General features: G+C 55.9%; 1 protein-coding gene across 2 annotated transcripts in view; it reads right to left on the minus strand.

Moving 5' to 3' along the window:
- Window positions 1-4,234: 4,234 nt before the first annotated feature.
- The window catches only part of VAV3 (vav guanine nucleotide exchange factor 3), a 229,582-nt gene continuing 207,468 nt past the window's right edge, over window positions 4,235-26,348 (minus strand). For both annotated transcript variants that reach the window (XM_075617032.1, XM_075617033.1), the window contains one exon: window positions 4,235-7,222. In XM_075617032.1, the coding sequence (XP_075473147.1) occupies window positions 7,181-7,222 (42 nt within the window). In that variant the 3' untranslated portion in view covers window positions 4,235-7,180. The remainder of the gene's footprint in view (window positions 7,223-26,348) is intronic.

A 26,348-nucleotide genomic window follows, 5' to 3' on the forward strand; every position in this document is an offset into this window, starting at 1 on the left:
AGATCACACTATGCATGTATATGCACCTTCCTATACTCCAGATCCTGACCAACTCACTGATCCTATCCGGATTGTGGTACCCTGCTTTACTGTACCAAACTTGGTTCTTAGGTACTCCTGCACGGCTTCTCGGAGCCAACTATCCCTGTTCTCCTCAATCTCTCTCATTATGGGTTCAGGCACATAAGGGTATTCGTACCCATGAGACTGCCTGTACCTAGCCACTATGGCTCTGTCTGCTCTGCTCAACTTGGTGAGTTTACGGTGACCCGCCCTGCTTGGCAGTACCCAGAACTCTGGTTCTACAGGGGCAATATCATCATACAAAATACTGGGGCCCTTGGGCAGAATGATCTTCTGCTCTATCTCCCGGTACCTGTGTTTGACTTCGTCCGCCACCTCCCGGGGAGTATAGGCACCCTCCGCCCACCAATGATCAACTATGTTGTTACGGATGAGTAAGAACCTGGTGCGATCCATACCTGCGTTGTACCCAGTAAATAAGGGGGCCCACCACTTGTCACGGTGCTCGTACTCTGATAAGGGGCTAGTGGTCTCTATCTCGGACTCTGCTTGGGGTGAAACACCGGACGTCCCCGCCTCGGTAGAGCGCGAGCAATCTCTCCTCCCTTTGGCATTGATGTACACCGTAGGGTTCATCTTGTGAACCACTTCACTCACAGGCCCAGCCTCTGCTGTAGTGTGGGACCCTCAGGCCCTCCCTCTAGCTGCAGGAGAAAAAGGCACAGGGTTAGGCACACGTATTACATTAGCATATGGTATTTCCCCATCAGACCCCTCATCGCTCAATTCCCAGTCCCGCACATCTCTGGAATATTTGGGGTACTTGCTCAATTTATCCCCGCTAGGTCCCGGTGACAACACTCGTGACGGTGCAGGGGCAATGTTCAAGTTAGTGTCCAGCAAGCGGGTAATACCGCGACCAAGGGACGCTTTCTTGGTTGCTCTCTCCGACGTGCTTCGTGCTCCTCTGTATGGGCCTTGGCTTTTAAGTGTGGCAATTGCAGCTGTCATGGCTGCTCTCCGTGGGGAGAACAGCGCTCCCGGGCCTCTCTTGCAGTCGGACCCGGAAGTGATGTCATCGCCGGTGCCCGCGGAATCTCCATCCGCTCAGTGGTCACGCACCGGAAGTGCGTCGAAGACCGGAAGGGGCGGGGGTGGATCATCCGGTCCGCGGACGGGTAAGTAGGCCGCACGCCTCTATTCGTCCTCTGCAGGTGCCGTCTTCGCATGGCGGAAGTAAGGGGGTGGTGGAGTCTCCTTACCGCTCCGCTGCAGGCTGATGTACTCGGGGTCCTCCGGAGTCGTCTCGGACGCCATCTCCGCCGCACTGGGAGTCACCACGGCCGTGGGACTGCAACGGGCCTCAGGCCGCACCAGCACTTGCCGTCGGAAGGTGTCCTGCTCCTCTCCGGTAAGAGGACCGCCATCTTTGTTACAGCTGGGGAGGTTCGCCGGTAGGCGCATCGCCACCGATGAGACGCCAACTTCTTCCTCCGATGATATTACAATTGGCTCCTCCGCAAGGGAGTCACCGGGTCTTGGGCGATACCGCCAGTGGGTAGTGGCACGAAACGGGCTCGCTCCGGTACCTCCACTGCGGTCGCTCTCTCCTCCGCCTCTGGTTCTCTCTGCTCTGTAGCAGCTGGGCCTTGGTTCTTACCGCATGGGTGAAGCGGGGAACTAGGGCAGCCTTGTCTTTCGTCTCCGCCACCTCCGTTAGTGTTCCCGGAGAGGCACCACGCGGGGTCTCGATCAGTGGCCATGGCTCGTTAGGCCACAGGTAGTACGTGCCGCATTGAGGGCATCGTGCCTTAGTGCTGGGGACCGCTCCGGGTATCCTGCAGTGGACGCACAGGCACCGGAGTTATTCGTGGCCCTCAACCTCCACTACCAGTAAGCCTCCTGGTAGCTGGTAAATCGTGGTGCTCATTTCGGCCATATTTTGCTCAGGGGTGGAACAGTTCAATTGCTCAGCTCCACTCTCTGTGAATGTCAGACAGAAATGAAGCTCCTCGCTCTCACTTCCTGTCCCTCCCTTCGCTGGGGAAGGCTCTCCTGATTGGCTCTCCTTGTGCCCCCTCCCTCTGGTGGAAACAAGAGGCGGGGCACTCCTTCTTTCAGTGTGACGTGGCCTGGTTTGTTGGCCAGTCACAGCACAGGTGGGTGGGCTTTCGGCTTTCGCGCCGCTCGCAGGGGATCTGGGTTTGGCGCCAAACCCCTGCACATCTCCCGCCACTTTTCTCGCACAGTCTCTTTGCACGATTCACGTGCGCGCTCCAGGATTGGCGGGAATCGCCATTTTAGTTCGGCTGCTAACTGCTGGGCCGTGGATGGCGCGTTTGTCGCCATTTTGGATTCTTTCTCGCTCCGCGGAGCACATGTAGTGACGGCCGCCATCTTTGATGAGCCCACCAAATGTATTTGTGTACTATTCTCAGTGTCTAGTGCAAAGCTTGTTCCTAGACACTGACTGACCTCCACTTGCTCACTGAACACTCTCTGCATGCTTTCTGATGCTATTCTGACTGTTACCCACTGATATGATGTATGGCATACCCCAGGCTAGGCAGAACTCCTTCTCTGTGCACTGTACTCGGTGACTGTTCCTGCAAGTGCTCTGTGGTGTGTTTTATGTGGGTGCTGGCTAGTGTACCGGGCATCTCCCTAAGTACGGGCGTCCCTACTTTTGGCCACTCATAGTGCGGGCCCTGGGCCATGGTCCCTGGACTAGTTAACAGGCTAACCCCCCCAGTTGCCTCACACTATCTGCCTCAAGGGACTAGAACAGCTATAGCTTGGCACCCATCTTACAACACCCTCTTAGGGCACCCAGAGCGTACTGTGCGGGAGTCCACGCTCCCCTGACTACCCCTGGTATGACATGCCCTACTTTCTCCAGCACTTGCACGGAAAGTGCACTTCACTCTTCCCGTTCTGCTTCGCTGAAAACCTGTCCTGTTTGGGATCTCAACAGCTCGCCTCCAAATGTAACCCATGTCCCCCCCCCCCCCAAGACACAGATGCCATATCTAGGGTGTAGTGAGGGCTGGCTACATGTATGTTGGTGGTGCATACCTGCCAGTGACAGGAGGGCCTGAGTCTCCCGCGGTGATGTCGGGGATACAGGACCAGGCTTCTGGGGTGTATGCCTCCATCTTCTCCTTAGCAACGGTGCAGCGCCTCAATCCTCTATAACTTCCCAGAATGTGGGGTAGGACCCTTATAGAGGAATGACCCTCGTCCCAGGGTGAATGCTCCAGAACACACACAGAGTCTGATGTAAAACCGCAATGTCCCTTTATTGTCTCTGATCACCGCAGCAGCACACAGTAGCAGCAGTTCAGATACATGGGTATTCCTCCTCTCCTTCCCTCCAGTAATGTCTCCAGACAGGATGGTCTGGATGGGGCCTCAATAGCCCGGCCTCCACCTCCACCAGGGTAGGCCCTGTGGGTGAGGCTAGATCTCCTGCCCCTCACCCCCTGAGCAGGGTGAGGGCATTGATCCACCTCTATATACAGTAGGTCTGTCCTTATCCCCTCTCGGTCCTACAGCACTTCAGACCACACACTCTCCTGATTGCTCCCATCGGATGCTCCCAGACTGACCAGCTACCCGCGCAGCTGTCACAGGGTCATCTCTCCTTTCTCTGGTGCAGCAGACACACTGCTCTCCAGAGACTCCAAACTCTCACCGGCCTGACAGGCAAGACTCCACTCCAAGCCTGAACTGACTTGACTGACATCCACACAGAACTGACACTCCAACAGACTGAACTCTCACGCAGAACTGCACTCCCTCACACACACACAGGACAGCCCACTAAATAGACTCAGCCCCGCCCCCTATGATGTCAACAGGACCTCCCCTCTCTCTAGCATGCACAGAGCTCAGGGGCCTGCCTCTACCACAGAGGCGGGGCTTGGTGAGGGGGAAAAACCCATGGTCACTACTGGCGCCTGCCCTTACCAGGGCTTACTCCAGTAATAGAAGGATTAGTAGCCTGTTCTGTTTACAGGGGGCTACATATATATACACGCACACATACACACAACGTGCTCACACTCTCACACACACACACACACACACACACACACACACACACACACACACACACACACACACACACACACACACACACACACTATGTCCAATTTTTAAATATTCCAATTTAATTTTTTGTGACACTATAAATGCGTCTAACTCAAGGTTTTATATCCAGTGTAATCTTTATTTTATTTCTGTATTGCTTTCATATTCAATCAAAGTGGAAAGGGAGCACGCAGGTGTGACAATCTCCGCTCAGTTTACTGACATATTTACAATGCGCAAAGCAGGGCGGTGCGCACAGGCTGCTGCACTACAAAAGAAGCGCAGCGAAACGCAGGCCAGCACGCACAGGCTGCGGCAAGACAAGAGAAGTGCAGCGAAATGCAGGGAGGCGCGCATAGGCTGCGGCAAGACAAGAGAAGTGCAGCGAAATGCAGGGAGGCGCGCATAGGCTGCGGCAAGACAAGAGAAGCGCAACAAAATGCAGTCTTTGGTATAAAAAAATATATATATATACAGTATATACACACACATGGATACGTCACTGAATCCAGGGCATCGCAATACACAGAGAGCCAGATGGAGGTTATGTATAAAGGCAAATTTGATGTGCAATTGATATGGAGGCATTTGTATCCTGTGCATCACTGCGAAAGTGGGGTTATATGGGGTAATGGGAGGAGTTATAGGGAGCGGGTAAATGGGGTAATAGGAGGAGTTATAGGGAGGGGTTATATGGGGTAATAGGAGGAGTTATAGGTAGTGGTTTTATAGGGTAATAGGAGGAGTTATAGGGAGTGGTTATATGGGGCAATAGGAGGAGTTATAGGGAGGGGTTATATGGGGCAATAGGAGGAGTTATAGGGAGGGGTTATATGGGGTAATAGGAGATAGGGAGGGGTTATATGCGGTAATAGGAGATAGGGAGGGGTTATATGCGGTAATAGGAGATAGGGAGGGGTTATATGGGGTAATAGGAGATAGGGAGGGGTTATATGGGGTAAGCAATACACAGATTACAACGGGACACATACAATTCTGCATCTAATTTTCTCTCTTAGCATTACTCCGCCATGGATAACGACGTGCGTAAGATATCATCTGAATAAAGGGCATTTTCCACATAACACAAGCAGAGAATGCAGAACACCGTGACCGCCAAATCCCGGGAGTAAAAATGCCAATACTCGGGTTATTATTAGGGGATCCGAGATGCTTTCTGCAAAACCGTGCTCCCTAAATCACCATGACACTTAAAAAACATAACTTGTGTATGCCATTTTTTCACTTTAACACTGACGTGGGTTCACAGTCTGTGCAGGTACAGGGATTTTCTGACACATAGAATATTTAAACACACATTTACACTATCCTTGCCCGATAATAGCAGCTTTCCACTGATATTTGCCCAACTAACATTTTCATTAAACAGCGACACATTTGGGGCATTTTTATTCTAGATCTGAAGTCCACGGCGGATTTTGCGGCTGAAATAAGTCGGAAAACCTCCAAAGAAAACCGGACATTTTTGCAAACCGCCTTCTGTGAAACTTTTTGCCTGATTTGTGTTGGCAAAAATGAGTGAGTTTCGCACATATTCTCATAGGGAAAAAAATGAGAATTACCCTTTTTTTAAATTACAGAACTTTGCAATTAGCCTTAGATGAAACATATCGTCACTTTCTATATTCATTCAAATTTCGCTGAGACTTTCGCAAATTGAACAGAGCTTACATTATTGGTTGTATGGTCAATACAAGGCTATATCGGGACCCCACACACAACAGGATTTATCTGAGCACACAAAGTCCTGCTTTCAACGCCATATTGCACCTTTGCAGGCAGATTCACAAAACATTAAGGCCCAGCTCTGCTAAGTGCAGTTAAATCCAGGCTCATAACGGGACGTGACCTAAAACAGGAGCGGGCGCGATGTTCCCTGAGGTTACCGTGTATCCTCACTGCTAATTATATGCAGACGCAGCGTCCGTTCTACATGTCATTAGCATGGGGTCACCATCACGTTATTGTAGCATCATGTGGTGTTATCCCCCAGTAACGTGACGGTGAGGATGTCTTAGTGTTACCCCCGTCCCGAGCCGGAAATAGGGGTTTATCTCACGGTGAGAGAGAGGGAAATAACGCTATGTTAGTTATATCGCCTCACTGTGGGGTTACCCCCACCCAGACCCGGAAATAGGGGTTTATCTCACGGTGAGAGAGAGGGAAATAACGCTATGTTAGTTATATCGCCTCACTGTGGGGTTACCCCCATCCAGACCCGGAAATAGGGGTTTATCTCACGGTGAGAGAGAGGGAAATAACGCTATGTTAGTTATATCGCCTCACTGTGGGGTTACCCCCACCCAGACCCGGAAATAGGGGTTTATCTCACGGTGAGAGAGAGAGGGAAATAACGCTATGTTAGTTATATCACCTCACTGTGGGGTTACCCCCATCCAGACCCGGAAATAAGGGTTTATCTCACGGTGAGAGAGAGGGAAATAATGCTATGTTAGTTATATCACCTCACTGTGGGGTTACCCTCATCCAGACCCGGAAATAGGGGTTTATCTCACGGTGAGAGAGAGAAATAACGCTATGTTAGTTATATCCCCTCACAGTGGGGTTACCCCCGTCCCGAGCCGGAAATAGGGGTTTAACTCACGGTGAAAGAGACGGAAATAACGCTATGTTAGTTCACGTAATGTTATTGTCCTTTGTGGATATAGCGTTAGTCTTAACGTGATATTAACAGCATTTGTGGCTCTGGACCTAAGAGTCCCCACGGGTCCATGTCACAGTTTGGCCCTCTTCGGGCTGGTCCAAAATATTTATTTATCAGCAGTCCAATAACTAATATTTACACCTCAACTCTGCGCGGAGAACACGCCGCTTTCTCACGGCGCCCCAGGACAGCGGGTTTTGGGATCCACACATTTTGAACACCGTGGAAAATCCGCCGACTCATTTTGGATAAAACACGGATTTTTCACGACTTTCCGACCAGGGCGGGAATGCGAACAACCCCCCCCCCCCACTCGAACACCAGAGATCTCCGCACTCCCACGCGCCTTCAAGCGTTCTACCGATCGGTGGTACCGCGTCACTCATCTTCTTCCACGTACGTGGACGGGAACCAGCCCACCTGAAGGGAAGATAACACACATTTATGTCCTCTTAATTACAGTTCCAATGTAGAAATGAGGATGTATCTGCTTGTTTCATTCAAGTGACACGCCTACTGGGCGGCTTGTTTGCATGTCATTACCCAGAATCCCCTTCTGCAGTATAACCACTGTGACACAATGGGGTGACTGAAGCAGGTTTGGGGGACCTGGAATATTCAAGCAGATACGCTCATGGGAGTCTCTATCCTGTAGGGGGGAGGGTTTTGTGTCACTATTATTAACCCACCGTAAGATAATAGTGTGTCTGGAATAAAAACATCAATAAAGGGTTTTGTTTTTGTAGCTGAGCTAATTTGCAGCTCTAAGATCTCCAGTAGCTAACAGGGCAGCCATTTTGTTTCCCCCCCTTTTTATTTATTCACTGCGTATAAACCCGTTTGCACCCCGGGAACCTGGGATTTTGAGAAGCTTCAGATCGTGTCACAGAGAAAATGAACTACTAGCGGGTTCGAGGCATTTAAAAGAATGTTTTAAAGGGCAGACTCGTCACTCTCCAATTCTTCAGCATGTCCCCCCCAATAAATCAGCAAATAAAAATCCCAGCCAGGTCTGCCACCCTGCCCTTCCCCAGTATCTCTTAGCATACAGTGCTTCCACTGCAGCCAGGGATTCTGGGTAATGACACGCAACTGAGCACTCTTTGCTTCTCATCCATTTTAACATGGGACCCCTATAAGATTACGCCTGCCGCTTCACCCAGCTTTTCAAGCACAGCCTGAGTTAAAGTGTAGAGTCAGTAACCCTACTCACAGACAGCTTTTAAAATACAATGTTGCTTCTCCTAACCCTCACTGATTTCAGTCCTCGGCGGGGGACGTCTCGGTAAGGGGGATATTACTTTTTGTCTAATAAGGGGGACATTACCGTGTGTCTCGGGGTCTCGGTAAGGGGGACATTACCGTGTGTCTCGGGGTCTCGGTAAGGGGGACATTACCGTGTGTTTCGGGGTCTCGGTAAGGGGGACATTACCGTGTGTCTCGGGGTCTCGGTAAGGGGGACATTATCACGTGTCTCGGGGTCTCGGTAAGGGGGACATTACCGCGTGTCTCAGGATCCTGGTAAGGTGGACAATACCACATGTCTCGGGGTCTCGGTAAGGGGGACATTACCGCGTGTCTCGGTAAGGGGGACATTACCACGTGTCTCGGTAAGGGGGACATTACCACGTGTCTCGGTAAGGGGGACATTACCACGTGTCTCGGTAAGGGGGACATTACCACGTGTCTCGGTAAGGGGGACATTACCACGTGTCTCAGGGTCTCGGTAAGGGGGACATTACCGCATCTCGGAGTCTCAGTAAGTGGGACAATACCGCGTGTCTCGGGGTCTCGGTAAGGGGGACATTACGTGTGTCTCGGGTCTCGGTAAGGGGGACATTACCGCGTCGCGGGGTCTTGGTAAGGGGGACATTACCGCGCCTCGGGGTCTCGGTAAGGGGGACATTACCGCGTGTCTCGGGGTCTCGGTAAGGGGGACATTACCGCGTCTTGGGGTCTCGTTAAGGGGGACATTACCGCGTCTCGGGGTCTCAGTAAGGGGGACATTACCGCGTGTCTCGGGGTCTCGGTAAGCGGGGACATTACCGCGTGTCTTGGGGTCTCGGTAAGGGGGACATTACCGCATCTCGGGGTCTCGGTAAGGGGGACATTACCGCGTGTCTCGAAGTCTCGTAAGGGGGACATTACCGCGTGTCTCGAAGTCTCGGTAAGGGGGACATTACCGCGTGTCTCGAAGTCTCAGTAAGGGGGTCATTACAGCGTATCTGGAAGTCTCAGTAAGTGGGACATTACTGCGTGTCTCGAAGTCTCAGTAAGGGGGACATTACCGCGTGTCTCGATAAGGGGGACATTACCGTGTGTCTCGGTAAGGATGACATTACTGCGTGTCTCGGTAAGGGGGACATTACCGCGTCTCGGGGTCTCGGTAAGGGGGACATTACCACGTCTCGGGGTCTCGGTAAGGGGGACATTACCGCGTGTCTGGAAGTCTCGGTAAGGGGGACATTACCGCGTGTCTCGATAAGGGGGACATTACAGCGTGTCTCGATAAGGGGGACATTACCGTGTGCTTCGGGGGCTTGGAAAGGGGGACATTATCGCGTGTCTCGGTAAGGGGGACATTACCGCGTCTCGAAGTCTCGGTAAGGGGGACATTACCGCGTCTCGGGGTCTCGGTAAGGGGGGACATTACCGCGTCTCGGGGTCTCGGTAACAGGGACATTACCGCGGGTCTCGGTAAGGGGGACATTACCGCATCTCAGGGTCTTGGTAAGGGGGGACATTACCGCATCTCAGGGTCTTGGTAAGGGGGGACATTACCGCATCTCAGGGTCTTGGTAAGGGGGGACATTACCGTGTGTCTCAGGATCTCGGTAACGGGGACATTACCACGTGTCTCGGTAAGGGGGACATTACCACGTGTCTCGGTAAGGGGGACATTACCACGTGTCTCGAAGTCTCGTAAGGGGGACATTACCGCGTGTCTCGAAGTCTCGGTAAGGGGGACATTACCGCGTGTCTCGAAGTCTCAGTAAGGGGGTCATTACAGCGTATCTGGAAGTCTCAGTAAGTGGGACATTACTGCGTGTCTCGAAGTCTCAGTAAGGGGGACATTACCGCGTGTCTCGATAAGGGGGACATTACCGTGTGTCTCGGTAAGGATGACATTACTGCGTGTCTCGGTAAGGGGGACATTACCGCGTCTCGGGGTCTCGGTAAGGGGGACATTACCACGTCTCGGGGTCTCGGTAAGGGGGACATTACCGCGTGTCTGGAAGTCTCGGTAAGGGGGACATTACCGCGTGTCTCGATAAGGGGGACATTACAGCGTGTCTCGATAAGGGGGACATTACCGTGTGCTTCGGGGGCTTGGAAAGGGGGACATTATCGCGTGTCTCGGTAAGGGGGACATTACCGCGTCTCGAAGTCTCGGTAAGGGGGACATTACCGCGTCTCGGGGTCTCGGTAAGGGGGGACATAACCGCGTCTCGGGGTCTCGGTAACAGGGACATTACCGCGGGTCTCGGTAAGGGGGACATTACCGCATCTCAGGGTCTTGGTAAGGGGGGACATTACCGCATCTCAGGGTCTTGGTAAGGGGGGACATTACCGCATCTCAGGGTCTTGGTAAGGGGGGACATTACCGTGTGTCTCAGGATCTCGGTAACGGGGACATTACCACGTGTCTCGGTAAGGGGGACATTACCACGTGTCTCGGTAAGGGGGACATTACCACGTGTCTCGGGGTCACGGTATGGGGGACATTACCGCGTGTCTCGAAGTCTCGGTAAGGGGGACATTACCGCGTGTCTCGAAGTCTCAGAAAAGGGGGACATTACCGCGTGTCTCGAAGTCTTGGTAAGGGGGACATTACCGCGTGCTTCGGGGTCTTGGAAAGGGGGACATTACCGCATGTCTCGGTAAGGATGACATTACCGCGTGTCTCGGTAAGGGGGACATTACCGCGTCTCGGGGTCTCGGTAAGGGGGACATTACCACGTCTCGGGGTCTCGGTAAGGGGGACATTACCGGGTGTCTCGAAGTCTCGGTAAGGGGGACATTACCGCGTGTCTCGAAGTCTCGGTAAGGGGGACATTACCGCGTGCTTCGGGGTCTTGGAAAGGGGGACATTACCGCGTGTCTCGGTAAGGATGACTTTACCGCGTGTCTCGGTAAGGGGGACATTACCGCGTGTCTCGGGGTCTCGGTAAGGGGGACATTACCGCGTGTCTCGGTAAGCGGGACATTACCGCGTGTCTCGGTAAGGGGGACATTACCACGTGTCTCAGGATCCCGGTAAGGGGGACATTACCGCGTGTCTCAGGATCCCGGTAAGGGAGACAATACCGCGTGTCTCAGGATCCCGGTAAGGGGGACATTACTGCGTGTCTCGGTAAGGGGGACATTACCGCGTGTCTCGGTAAGGGGGACATTACCGCGTGTCTCGGTAAGGGGGACATTAACGCGTGTCTCGGTAAGGGGGACATTACCGCGTGTCTCGGTAAGGGGGACATTACCGCGTGTCTCGGTAAGGGGGACATTACCGCGTGTCTCTGGGTCTCGGAAAGGGGGGACATTACCGCGTCTCTGGGTCTCGGTAAGGGGGACATTACCGCGTCTCGGGGTCTCGGTAAGGGGGACATTACCACGTCTCGGTAAGGGGGACATTACCACATCTTGGGGTCTTGGTAAGGGGGACATTACCGCGTGTCTCGGGGTCTTGGTAAGAGGGACATTACCGCGTGTCTCGGGGTCTCGGTAAGGGGGGACATTACCGCGTGTCTCGGGGTCTCGGTAAGGGGGACATTACCACGTGTCTCGGTAAGGGGGACATTACCACGTGTCTCGGTAAGGGGGACATTACCACGTGTCTCAGGGTCTCAGTAAGGGGGACATTATCGCATCTCGGAGTCTCAGTAAGTGGGACAATACCACGTGTCTGGGTCTCGGTAAGGGGGGACATTACCGCATCTCGGGGTCTCGGTAAGGGGGACATTACGTGTGTCTCGGGTCTCGGTAAGGGGGACATTACCGCGTCTCGGGGTCTTGGTAAGGGGGGACATTACCGCGTGTCTCGGGGTCTCGGTAAGGGGGACATTGCCGCGTCTTGGGGTCTCGGTAAGGGGGACATTACCGCGTCTCGGGGTCTCGGTAAGGGGGACATTGCCGCGTCTTGGGGTCTCGGTAAGGGGGACATTACCGCGTCTCGGGGTCTCGGTAAGGGAGACATTACCGCATCTCGGGGTCTCGGTAAGGGGGACATTACCGTGTGCTTCGGGGTCTTGGAAAGGGGGACATTACCGCGTCTCGAAGTCTCGGTAAGGGGGGACATTACCGCGTCTCGGGGTCTCGGTAACAGGGACATTACCGCGGGTCTCGGTAAGGGGGACATTACCGCATCTCAGGGTCTTGGTAAGGGGGGACATTACCGCATCTCAGGGTCTTGGTAAGGGGGGACATTACCGCATCTCAGGGTCTTGGTAAGGGGGGACATTACCGCATCTCAGGGTCTTGGTAAGGGGGGACATTACCGTGTGTCTCAGGATCTCGGTAATGGGGACATTACCACGTGTCTCGGTAAGGGGGTCATTACCACGTGTCTCGGTAAGGGGGACATTACCACGTGTCTCGGGGTCACGGTATGGGGGACATTACCGCGTGTCTCGAAGTCTCGGTAAGGGGGACATTACCGCGTGTCTCGAAGTCTCAGAAAAGGGGGACATTACCGCGTGTCTCGAAGTCTTGGTAAGGGGGACATTACCGCGTGCTTCGGGGTCTTGGAAAGGGGGACATTACCGCATGTCTCGGTAAGGATGACATTACCGCGTGTCTCGGTAAGGGGGACATTACCGCGTCTCGGGGTCTCGGTAAGGGGGACATTACCACGTCTCGGGGTCTCGGTAAGGGGGACATTACCGGGTGTCTCGAAGTCTCGGTAAGGGGGACATTACCGCGTGTCTCGAAGTCTCGGTAAGGGGGACATTACCGCGTGCTTCGGGGTCTTGGAAAGGGGGACATTACCGCGTGTCTCGGTAAGGATGACTTTACCGCGTGTCTCGGTAAGGGGGACATTACCGCGTGTCTCGGGGTCTCGGTAAGGGGGACATTACCGCGTGTCTCGGTAAGCGGGACATTACCACGTGTCTCGGTAAGGGGGACATTACCGCGTGTCTCAGGATCCCGGTAAGGGGGACATTACCACGTGTCTCAGGATCCCGGTAAGGGGGACATTACCGCGTGTCTCAGGATCCCGGTAAGGGAGACAATACCGCGTGTCTCAGGATCCCGGTAAGGGGGACATTACTGCGTGTCTCGGTAAGGGGGACATTACCGCGTGTCTCGGTAAGGGGGACATTACCGCGTGTCTCGGTAAGGGGGACATTAACGCGTGTCTCGGTAAGGGGGACATTACCGCGTGTCTCGGTAAGGGGGACATTACCGCGTGTCTCGGTAAGGGGGACATTACCGCGTGTCTCTGGGTCTCGGAAAGGGGGGACATTACCGCGTCTCTGGGTCTCTGTAAGGGGGACATTACCGCGTCTCGGGGTCTCGGTAAGGGGGACATTACCACGTGTCTCGGTAAGGGGGACATTACCACGTGTCTCGGTAAGGGGGACATTACCACGTGTCTCGGTAAGGGGGACTTTACCATGTGTCTCGGTAAGGGGGACATTACCACGTGTCTCAGGGTCTCAGTAAGGGGGATATTATCACGTGTCTCGGTAAGGGGGACATTACCACGTGACTCTGGGTCTCGGTAAGGGGGACATTATCGCATCTCGGAGTCTCAGTAAGTGGGACAATACCACGTGTCTGGGTCTCGGTAAGGGGGACATTACCGCATCTCGGGGTCTCGGTAAGGGGGACATTACGTGTGTCTCGGGTCTCGGTAAGGGGGACATTACCGCGTCTCGGGGTCTTGGTAAGGGGGGACATTACCGCGTGTCTCGGGAAGGGGGACATTACCGCGTCTTGGGGTCTCGGTAAGGGGGACATTACCGCGTCTCGGGGTCTCGGTAAGGGGGGACATTACCGCGTCTCTGGGTCTCTGTAAGGGGGACATTACCGCGTCTCGGGGTCTCGGTAAGGGGGACATTACCACGTGTCTCGGTAAGGGGGACATTACCACGTGTCTCGGTAAGGGGGACATTACCGCGTGTCTCGGTAAGGGGGACATTACCGCGTGTCTCGGTAAGGGGGACATTACCGCGTGTCTCGGTAAGGGGGACATTACCGCGTGTCTCGGTAAGGGGGACATTAACGCGTGTCTCGGTAAGGGGGACATTACCGCGTGTCTCGGTAAGGGGGACATTACCGCGTGTCTCGGTAAGGGGGACATTACCGCGTGTCTCTGGGTCTCGGAAAGGGGGGACATTACCGCGTCTCTGGGTCTCGGTAAGGGGGACATTACCGCGTCTCGGGGTCTCGGTAAGGGGGACATTACCACGTCTCGGTAAGGGGGACATTACCACATCTTGGGGTCTTGGTAAGGGGGACATTACCGCGTGTCTCGGGGTCTTGGTAAGAGGGACATTACCGCGTGTCTCGGGGTCTCGGTAAGGGGGGACATTACCGCGTGTCTCGGGGTCTCGGTAAGGGGGACATTACCACGTGTCTCGGTAAGGGGGACATTACCACGTGTCTCGGTAAGGGGGACATTACCACGTGTCTCAGGGTCTCAGTAAGGGGGACATTATCGCATCTCGGAGTCTCAGTAAGTGGGACAATACCACGTGTCTGGGTCTCGGTAAGGGGGGACATTACCGCATCTCGGGGTCTCGGTAAGGGGGACATTAACGCGTGTCTCGGTAAGGGGGACATTACCGCGTGTCTCGGTAAGGGGGACATTACCGCGTGTCTCGGTAAGGGGGACATTACCGCGTGTCTCTGGGTCTCGGAAAGGGGGGACATTACCGCGTCTCTGGGTCTCTGTAAGGGGGACATTACCGCGTCTCGGGGTCTCGGTAAGGGGGACATTACCACGTGTCTCGGTAAGGGGGACATTACCACGTGTCTCGGTAAGGGGGACATTACCACGTGTCTCGGTAAGGGGGACTTTACCATGTGTCTCGGTAAGGGGGACATTACCACGTGTCTCAGGGTCTCAGTAAGGGGGATATTATCACGTGTCTCGGTAAGGGGGACATTACCACGTGACTCTGGGTCTCGGTAAGGGGGACATTATCGCATCTCGGAGTCTCAGTAAGTGGGACAATACCACGTGTCTGGGTCTCGGTAAGGGGGACATTACCGCATCTCGGGGTCTCGGTAAGGGGGACATTACGTGTGTCTCGGGTCTCGGTAAGGGGGACATTACCGCGTCTCGGGGTCTTGGTAAGGGGGGACATTACCGCGTGTCTCGGGAAGGGGGACATTACCGCGTCTTGGGGTCTCGGTAAGGGGGACATTACCGCGTCTCGGGGTCTCGGTAAGGGGGGACATTACCGCGTCTCTGGGTCTCTGTAAGGGGGACATTACCGCGTCTCGGGGTCTCGGTAAGGGGGACATTACCACGTGTCTCGGTAAGGGGGACATTACCACGTGTCTCGGTAAGGGGGACATTACCGCGTGTCTCGGTAAGGGGGACATTACCGCGTGTCTCGGTAAGGGGGACATTACCGCGTGTCTCGGTAAGGGGGACATTACCGCGTGTCTCGGTAAGGGGGACATTAACGCGTGTCTCGGTAAGGGGGACATTACCGCGTGTCTCGGTAAGGGGGACATTACCGCGTGTCTCGGTAAGGGGGACATTACCGCGTGTCTCTGGGTCTCGGAAAGGGGGGACATTACCGCGTCTCTGGGTCTCGGTAAGGGGGACATTACCGCGTCTCGGGGTCTCGGTAAGGGGGACATTACCACGTCTCGGTAAGGGGGACATTACCACATCTTGGGGTCTTGGTAAGGGGGACATTACCGCGTGTCTCGGGGTCTTGGTAAGAGGGACATTACCGCGTGTCTCGGGGTCTCGGTAAGGGGGGACATTACCGCGTGTCTCGGGGTCTCGGTAAGGGGGACATTACCACGTGTCTCGGTAAGGGGGACATTACCACGTGTCTCGGTAAGGGGGACATTACCACGTGTCTCAGGGTCTCAGTAAGGGGGACATTATCGCATCTCGGAGTCTCAGTAAGTGGGACAATACCACGTGTCTGGGTCTCGGTAAGGGGGGACATTACCGCATCTCGGGGTCTCGGTAAGGGGGACATTACGTGTGTCTCGGGTCTCGGTAAGGGGGACATTACCGCGTCTCGGGGTCTTGGTAAGGGGGGACATTACCGCGTGTCTCGGGGTCTCGGTAAGGGGGACATTGCCGCGTCTTGGGGTCTCGGTAAGGGGGACATTACCGCGTCTCGGGGTCTCGGTAAGGGGGACATTGCCGCGTCTTGGGGTCTCGGTAAGGGGGACATTACCGCGTCTCGGGGTCTCGGTAAGGGAGACATTACCGCATCTCGGGGTCTCGGTAAGGGGGACATTACCGTGTGCTTCGGGGTCTTGGAAAGGGGGACATTACCGCGTCTCGAAGTCTCGGTAAGGGGGGACATTACCGCGTCTCGGGGTCTCGGTAACAGGGACATTACCGCGGGTCTCGGTAAGGGGGACATTACCGCATCTCAGGGTCTTGGTAAGGGGGGACATTACCGCATCTCAGGGTCTTGGTAAGGGGGGACATTACCGCATCTCAGGGTCTTGGTAAGGGGGGACATTACCGCATCTCAGGGTCTTGGTAAGGGGGGACATTACCGTGTGTCTCAGGATCTCGGTAATGGGGACATTACCACGTGTCTCGGTAAGGGGGTCATTACCACGTGTCTCGGTAAGGGGGACATTACCACGTGTCTCGGGGTCACGGTATGGGGGACATTACCGCGTGTCTCGAAGTCTCGGTAAGGGGGACATTACCGCGTGTCTCGAAGTCTCAGAAAAGGGGGACATTACCGCGTGTCTCGAAGTCTTGGTAAGGGGGACATTACCGCGTGCTTCGGGGTCTTGGAAAGGGGGACATTACCGCATGTCTCGGTAAGGATGACATTACCGCGTGTCTCGGTAAGGGGGACATTACCGCGTCTCGGGGTCTCGGTAAGGGGGACATTACCACGTCTCGGGGTCTCGGTAAGGGGGACATTACCGGGTGTCTCGAAGTCTCGGTAAGGGGGACATTACCGCGTGTCTCGAAGTCTCGGTAAGGGGGACATTACCGCGTGCTTCGGGGTCTTGGAAAGGGGGACATTACCGCGTGTCTCGGTAAGGATGACTTTACCGCGTGTCTCGGTAAGGGGGACATTACCGCGTGTCTCGGGGTCTCGGTAAGGGGGACATTACCGCGTGTCTCGGTAAGCGGGACATTACCACGTGTCTCGGTAAGGGGGACATTACCGCGTGTCTCAGGATCCCGGTAAGGGGGACATTACCACGTGTCTCAGGATCCCGGTAAGGGGGACATTACCGCGTGTCTCAGGATCCCGGTAAGGGAGACAATACCGCGTGTCTCAGGATCCCGGTAAGGGGGACATTACTGCGTGTCTCGGTAAGGGGGACATTACCGCGTGTCTCGGTAAGGGGGACATTACCGCGTGTCTCGGTAAGGGGGACATTAACGCGTGTCTCGGTAAGGGGGACATTACCGCGTGTCTCGGTAAGGGGGACATTACCGCGTGTCTCGGTAAGGGGGACATTACCGCGTGTCTCTGGGTCTCGGAAAGGGGGGACATTACCGCGTCTCTGGGTCTCTGTAAGGGGGACATTACCGCGTCTCGGGGTCTCGGTAAGGGGGACATTACCACGTGTCTCGGTAAGGGGGACATTACCACGTGTCTCGGTAAGGGGGACATTACCACGTGTCTCGGTAAGGGGGACTTTACCATGTGTCTCGGTAAGGGGGACATTACCACGTGTCTCAGGGTCTCAGTAAGGGGGATATTATCACGTGTCTCGGTAAGGGGGACATTACCACGTGACTCTGGGTCTCGGTAAGGGGGACATTATCGCATCTCGGAGTCTCAGTAAGTGGGACAATACCACGTGTCTGGGTCTCGGTAAGGGGGACATTACCGCATCTCGGGGTCTCGGTAAGGGGGACATTACGTGTGTCTCGGGTCTCGGTAAGGGGGACATTACCGCGTCTCGGGGTCTTGGTAAGGGGGGACATTACCGCGTGTCTCGGGAAGGGGGACATTACCGCGTCTTGGGGTCTCGGTAAGGGGGACATTACCGCGTCTCGGGGTCTCGGTAAGGGAGACATTACCGCATCTCGGGGTCTCGGTAAGGGGGACATTACCGTGTGCTTCGGGGTCTTGGAAAGGGGGACATTATCGCGTGTCTCGGTAAGGGGGACATTACCGCGTCTCGAAGTCTCGGTAAGGGGGACATTACCGCGTCTCGGGGTCTCGGTAAGGGGGGACATTACCGCGTCTCGGGGTCTCGGTAACAGGGACATTACCGCGGGTCTCGGTAAGGGGGACATTACCGCATCTCAGGGTCTTGGTAAGGGGGGACATTACCGCATCTCAGGGTCTTGGTAAGGGGGGACATTACCGCATCTCAGGGTCTTGGTAAGGGGGGACATTACCGTGTGTCTCAGGATCTCGGTAATGGGGACATTACCACGTGTCTCGGTAAGGGGGACATTACCACGTGTCTCGGTAAGGGGGACATTACCACGTGTCTCGGGGTCACGGTATGGGGGACATTACCGCGTGTCTCGAAGGCTCGGTAAGGGGGACATTACCGCGTGTCTCGAAGTCTCAGAAAAGGGGGACATTACCGCGTGTCTCGAAGTCTTGGTAAGGGGGACATTACCGCGTGCTTCGGGGTCTTGGAAAGGGGGACATTACCGCATGTCTCGGTAAGGATGACATTACCGCGTGTCTCGGTAAGGGGGACATTACCGCGTCTCGGGGTCTCGGTAAGGGGGACATTACCACGTCTCGGGGTCTCGGTAAGGGGGACATTACCGGGTGTCTCGAAGTCTCGGTAAGGGGGACATTACCGCGTGTCTCGAAGTCTCGGTAAGGGGGACATTACCGCGTGCTTCGGGGTCTTGGAAAGGGGGACATTACCGCGTGTCTCGGTAAGGATGACTTTACCGCGTGTCTCGGTAAGGGGGACATTACCGCGTGTCTCGGGGTCTCGGTAAGGGGGACATTACCGCGTGTCTCGGTAAGCGGGACATTACCGCGTGTCTCGGTAAGGGGGACATTACCGCGTGTCTCAGGATCCCGGTAAGGGGGACATTACCACGTGTCTCAGGATCCCGGTAAGGGGGACATTACCGCGTGTCTCAGGATCCCGGTAAAGGAGACAATACCGCGTGTCTCAGGATCCCGGTAAGGGGGACATTACTGCGTGTCTCGGTAAGGGGGACATTACCGCGTGTCTCGGTAAGGGAGACATTAACACGTGTCTCGGTAAGGGGGACATTACCGCGTGTCTCGGTAAGGGGGACATTACCGCGTGTCTCTGGGTCTCGGAAAGGGGGGACATTACCGCGTCTCTGGGTCTCGGTAAGGGGGACATTACCGCGTCTCGGGGTCTCGGTAAGGGGGACATTACCGCGACTCGGTAAGGGGGACATTACCACATCTTGGGGTCTTGGTAAGGGGGACATTACCGCGTGTCTCGGGGTCTTGGTAAGAGGGACATTACCGCGTGTCTCGGGGTCTCGGTAAGGGGGGACATTACCGCGTGTCTCGGGGTCTCGGTAAGGGGGACATTACCACGTGTCTCGGTAAGGGGGACATTACCACGTGTCTCGGTAAGGGGGACATTACCACGTGTCTCAGGGTCTCAGTAAGGGGGACATTACCGCATCTCGGAGTCTCAGTAAGTGGGACAATACCACGTGTCTGGGTCTCGGTAAGGGGGACATTACCGCATCTCGGGGTCTCGGTAAGGGGGACATCATTACGTGTGTCTCGGGTCTCGGTAAGGGGGACATTACCGCGTCTCGGGGTCTTGGTAAGGGGGGACATTACCGCGTGTCTCGGGGTCTCGGTAAGGGGGACATTACCGCGTCTTGGGGTCTCGGTAAGGGGGACATTACCGCGTCTCGGGGTCTCGGTAAGGGAGACATTACCGCATCTCGGGGTCTTGGTAAGGGAGACATTACCCCGTGTCTCGGTAAGGGGGGACATTACCGCGTGTCTCGGGGTCTCGGTAAGGGGGACATTACCGCGTCTCGGGATCTCGGTAAGGGGGACATTACCGTGTGTCTCGAAGTCTCGTAAGGGGGACATTACCGCGTGTCTCGAAGTCTCGGTAAGGGGGACATTACCGCGTATCTGGAAGTCTCAGTAAGGGGGACATTACCGCGTGTCTCGAAGTCTCAGTAAGGGGGACATTACCGTGTGTCTCGAAGTCTCGGTAAGGGGGACATTACCGTGTGTCTCGGTAAGGGGGACATTACCGCGTCTCGGGGTCTCGGTAAGGGGGACATTACCGCGTGTCTCGAAGTCTCAGTAAGGGGGACATTACAGCGTGTCTCGAAGTCTCAGTAAGGGGGACATTACCGCGTGTCTCGAAGTCTCGGTAAGGGGGACATTACCGCGTGTCTCGGTAAGGGGGACATTACCGTGTGCTTCGGGGTCTTGGAAAGGGGGACATTATCGCGTGTCTCGGTAAGGGGGATATTACCGCGTCTCGAAGTCTCGGTAAGGGGGACATTACCGTGTCTCGGGGTCTCGGTAAGGGGGGACATTACCGCGTCTCGGGGTCTCGGTAACAGGGACATTACCGCGGGTCTCGGTAAGGGGGACATTACCGCATTTCAGGGTCTTGGTAAGGGGGGACATTACCGCATCTCAGGGTCTTGGTAAGGGGGGACATTACCGCATCTCAGGGTCTTGGTAAGGGGGGACATTACCGTGTGTCTCAGGATCTCGGTAACGGGGACATTACCATGTGTCTCGGTAAGGGGGACATTACCACGTGTCTCGGTAAGGGGGACATTACCACGTGTCTCGGGGTCACGGTAAGGGGGACATTACCGCGTGTCTCGAAGTCTCGGTAAGGGGGACATTACCGCGTGTCTCGAAGTCTCAGAAAAGGGGGACATTACCGCGTGTCTCGAAGTCTTGGTAAGGGGGACATTACCGTTTGTCTCGATAAGGGGGACATTACAGCGTGTCTCGATGTCTCGGTAAGGGGGACATTACCGCGTGCTTAGGGGTCTTGGAAAGGGGGACATTACTGCATGTCTCGGTAAGGATGACATTACCGCGTGTCTCGGTAAGGGGGACATTACCGCGTCTCGGGGTCTCGGTAAGGGGGACATTACCACGTCTCGGGGTCTCGGTAAGGGGGACATTACCGGGTGTCTCGAAGTCTCGGTAAGGGGGACATTACCGCGTGTCTCGAAGTCTCGGTAAGGGGGACATTACCGCGTGCTTCGGGGTCTTGGAAAGGGGGATATTACCGCGTGTCTCGGTAAGGATGACATTACCGCGTGTCTCGGTAAGGGGGACATTACCGCGTGTCTCGGGATCTCGGTAAGGGGGACATTACCGCGTGTCTCGGTAAGCGGGACATTACCGCGTGTCTCGGTAAGGGGGACATTACCGCGTGTCGGTAAGGGGGACATTACCGCATCTCGGTTAGGGGGACATTACCGCGTCTCGGTAAGGGGGACATTACCGCGTCTCGGGGTCTCGGTAAGGGGGACATTACCGCGTGTCTCGGTAAGGGGGACATAACCGCGTGTCTCGGTAAGGGGGACATTACCGCGTGTCTCTGGGTCTCGGAAAGGGGGGACATTACCGCGTCTCGGGGTCTCGGTAAGGGGGACATTACCGCGTCTCGGTAAGGGGGACATTATCGCGTCTCGGTAAGGGGGACATTATCGCGTCTCGGTAAGGGGGACATTACCGCGTCTCGGGGTCCCGGTAAGGGGGACATTACCGCGTCTCGGTAAGGGGGACATTACCGCATCTCGGTAAGTGGGACATTACCGCGTCTCGGTAAGGGGGACATTACCGCGTCTCGGTAAGGGGGACATTACCGCGTCTCGATAAGGGGGACATTACCGCGTCTCGGGGTTTCAGTAAAGGGGACATTACCGCGTCTCGGGGTCTCGGTAAGGGGGACATTACCGCGTCTCCGGGTCTCGGTAAGGGGGACATTACCGCGTCTCGGGGTCTCGGTAAGGGGGACATTACCACGTCTCGGGGTCTCGGTAAGGGGGACATTACCGCGTCTCGGGGTCTCGGTAAGGGGGACATTACCGCGTCTCGGGAAGGGGGACATTACCGCGTCTCGGTAAGGGGTACATTACCGCGTCTCGGTGTCTCGGTAAGGGGGACATTACCGCGTCTCGGTAAGGGGGACATTACCGCGTCTCGGGGTCTCGGTAAGGGGGACATTAACGCGTCACGGTAAGGGGGACATTACCGCGTCTCGGTAAGGGGTACATTACCGCGTCTCGGGGTCTCGGTTAGGGGTACATTACCGCGTCTCGGGGTCTCGGTAAGGGGGACATTACCGCGTCTCGGTAAGGGGGACATTACCGCGTCTCGGTAAGGGGGACATTACCGCGTCTCGGTAAGGGGGACATTACCGCGTCTCGGTAAGGGGGACATTACCGCGTCTCGGTAAGGGGGACATTACCGCGTCTCGGTAAGGGGGACATTACCGTGTCTCGGGGTCTCGGTAAGGGGGACATTACCGCGTCTCGGGTTCTCGGTAAGTGGGACATTACCGCATCTCGGTTAGGGGGACATTACCGCGTGTCTCGGTAAGGGGGACATTACCGCGTGTCTCTGGGTCTCGGAAAGGGGGGACATTACCGCGTCTCGGGGTCTCGGTAAGGGGGACATTACCGCGTCTCGGTAAGGGGGACATTTCCGCGTCTCGGTAAGGGGGATATTATCGCGTCTTGGTAAGGGGGACATTACCGCGTCTCGGGGTCCCGGTAAGGGGGACATTACCGCGTCTCGGTAAGGGGGACATTACCGCGTCTCGGTAAAGGGGACATTACCGCGTCTCGGTAAGGGGGACATTACCGCGTCTCGGTAAGGGGGACATTACCGCGTCTCGGTAAGGGGGACATTACCGCGTCTCGGGGTTTCAGTAAAGGGGACATTACCGCGTCTCGGGGTCTCGGTAAGGGGGACATTACCGCGTCTCGGGGTCTCGGTAAGGGGGACATTACCGCGTCTCGTGGTCTCGGTAAGGGGGACATTACCGCGTCTCGGGGTCTCGGTAAGGGGGACATTACCGCGTCTCGGGGACCCGGTAAGGGGGACATTAACGCGTCTCGGGGTCTCGGTAAGGGGGACATTACCGCGTCTCTGGGTTTCGGTAAGGGGGACATTACCTCGTCTCGGGGTCTCGGTAAGGGGGACATTACCGCGTCTCGGGGCCTCGGTAAGGGAGATATTACCGCGTATCGGGGTCTCGGTAAGGGGGACATTACCGCGTCTCGGGGTCTCAGTAAGGGAGACATTACCGCGTCTCGGGGTCTCGGTAAGGGGGACATTACCGCGTCTCGGGGTCTCGGTAAGGGGGACGTTACCAGGTCTCGGTAAGGGGGACATTACCGCGTCTCGGGGTCTCGGTAAGGGGGACATTACTGCGTCTCGGGGTCTCGGTAAGGGGGACATTACTGCGTCTCGGGGCCTCGGTAAGGGGGACATTACCGTGTCTCGGGGTCTCGGTAAGGGAGACATTACCGCGTCTCGGGGTCTCGGTAAGGGAGACATTACCGCGATTCGGGGTCTCGGTAAGGGAGACATTACCGCGTCTCGGGGTCTCGGTAAGGGAGACATTACCGCGTCTCGGGGTCTTGGTAAGGGAGACATTACCGCGTCTCGGTAAGGGAGACATTACAGCGTCTCGGGGTCTCGTAAGGGAGACATTACCGCGTCTCGGGGTCTCAGTAAGGGGGACATTACCGCGTGTCTCGGTAAGGGGGACATTACCGCGTGTCTCTGGGTCTCGGAAAGGGGGGACATTACCGCGTCTCTGGGTCTCGGTAAGGGGGACATTACCGCGTCTCGGGGTCTCGGTAAGGGGGACATTACCACGTGTCTCGGTAAGGGGGACATTACCACGTGTCTCGGTAAGGGGGACATTACCACGTGTCTCGGTAAGGGGGACATTACCACGTGTCTCGGTAAGGGGGACATTACCACGTGTCTCAGGGTCTCAGTAAGGGGGACATTATCACGTGTCTCGGTAAGGGGGACATTACCACGTGACTCTGGGTCTCGGTAAGGGGGACATTATCGCATCTCGGAGTCTCAGTAAGTGGGACAATACCACGTGTCTGGGTCTCGGTAAGGGGGACATTACCGCATCTCGGGGTCTCGGTAAGGGGGACATTACGTGTGTCTCGGGTCTCGGTAAGGGGGACATTACCGCGTCTCGGGGTCTTGGTAAGGGGGGACATTACCGCGTGTCTCGGGAAGGGGGATATTACCGCGTCTTGGGGTCTCGGTAAGGGGGACATTACCGCGTCTCGGGGTCTCGGTAAGGGAGACATTACCGCATCTCGGGGTCTCGGTAAGGGGGACATTACCGTGTGCTTCGGGGTCTTGGAAAGGGGGACATTATCGCGTGTCTCGGTAAGGGGGACATTACCGCGTCTCGAAGTCTCGGTAAGGGGGACATTACCGCGTCTCGGGGTCTCGGTAAGGGGGGACATTACCGCGTCTCGGGGTCTCGGTAACAGGGACATTACCGCGGGTCTCGGTAAGGGGGACATTACCGCATCTCAGGGTCTTGGTAAGGGGGGACATTACCGCATCTCAGGGTCTTGGTAAGGGGGGACATTACCGCATCTCAGGGTCTTGGTAAGGGGGGACATTACCGTGTGTCTCAGGATCTCGGTAATGGGGACATTACCACGTGTCTCGGTAAGGGGGACATTACCACGTGTCTCGGGGTCACGGTATGGGGGACATTACCGCGTGTCTCGAAGGCTCGGTAAGGGGGACATTACCGCGTGTCTCGAAGTCTCAGAAAAGGGGGACATTACCGCGTGTCTCGAAGTCTTGGTAAGGGGGACATTACCGCGTGCTTCGGGGTCTTGGAAAGGGGGACATTACCGCATGTCTCGGTAAGGATGACATTACCGCGTGTCTCGGTAAGGGGGACATTACCGCGTCTCGGGGTCTCGGTAAGGGGGACATTACCACGTCTCGGGGTCTCGGTAAGGGGGACATTACCGGGTGTCTCGAAGTCTCGGTAAGGGGGACATTACCGCGTGTCTCGAAGTCTCGGTAAGGGGGACATTACCGCGTGCTTCGGGGTCTTGGAAAGGGGGACATTACCGCGTGTCTCGGTAAGGATGACTTTACCGCGTGTCTCGGTAAGGGGGACATTACCGCGTGTCTCGGGGTCTCGGTAAGGGGGACATTACCGCGTGTCTCGGTAAGCGGGACATTACCGCGTGTCTCGGTAAGGGGGACATTGCCGCGTGTCTCAGGATCCCGGTAAGGGGGACATTACCACGTGTCTCAGGATCCCGGTAAGGGGGACATTACCGCGTGTCTCAGGATCCCGGTAAAGGAGACAATACCGCGTGTCTCAGGATCCCGGTAAGGGGGACATTACTGCGTGTCTCGGTAAGGGGGACATTACCGCGTGTCTCGGTAAGGGGGACATTAACACGTGTCTCGGTAAGGGGGACATTACCGCGTGTCTCGGTAAGGGGGACATTACCGCGTGTCTCTGGGTCTCGGAAAGGGGGGACATTACCGCGTCTCTGGGTCTCGGTAAGGGGGACATTACCGCGTCTCGGGGTCTCGGTAAGGGGGACATTACCGCGTCTCGGTAAGGGGGACATTACCACATCTTGGGGTCTTGGTAAGGGGGACATTACCGCGTGTCTCGGGGTCTTGGTAAGAGGGACATTACCGCGTGTCTCGGGGTCTCGGTAAGGGGGAACATTACCGCGTGTCTCGGGGTCTCGGTAAGGGGGACATTACCACGTGTCTCGGTAAGGGGGACATTACCACGTGTCTCGGTAAGGGGGACATTACCACGTGTCTCAGGTTCTCAGTAAGGGGGACATTACCGCATCTCGGAGTCTCAGTAAGTGGGACAATACCACGTGTCTGGGTCTCGGTAAGGGGGACATTACCGCATCTCGGGGTCTCGGTAAGGGGGACATCATTACGTGTGTCTCGGGTCTCGGTAAGGGGGACATTACCGCGTCTCGGGGTCTTGGTAAGGGGGGACATTACCGCGTGTCTCGGGGTCTCGGTAAGGGGGACATTACCGCGTCTTGGGGTCTTGGTAAGGGGGACATTACCGCGTCTCGGGGTCTCGGTAAGGGAGACATTACCGCATCTCGGGGTCTTGGTAAGGGAGACATTACCCCGTGTCTCGGTAAGGGGGGACATTACCGCGTGTCTCGGGGTCTCGGTAAGGGGGACATTACCGCGTCTCGGGATCTCGGTAAGGGGGACATTACCGTGTGTCTCGAAGTCTCGTAAGGGGGACATTACCGCGTGTCTCGAAGTCTCGGTAAGGGGGACATTACCGCGTATCTGGAAGTCTCAGTAAGGGGGACATTACCGCGTGTCTCGAAGTCTCAGTAAGGGGGACATTACCGTGTGTCTCGAAGTCTCGGTAAGGGGGACATTACCGT

The sequence above is a fragment of the Ascaphus truei genome, chromosome 10 (genome assembly GCF_040206685.1).
Source record: "Ascaphus truei isolate aAscTru1 chromosome 10, aAscTru1.hap1, whole genome shotgun sequence".
NCBI classification, from domain to species: domain Eukaryota; kingdom Metazoa; phylum Chordata; class Amphibia; order Anura; family Ascaphidae; genus Ascaphus; species Ascaphus truei.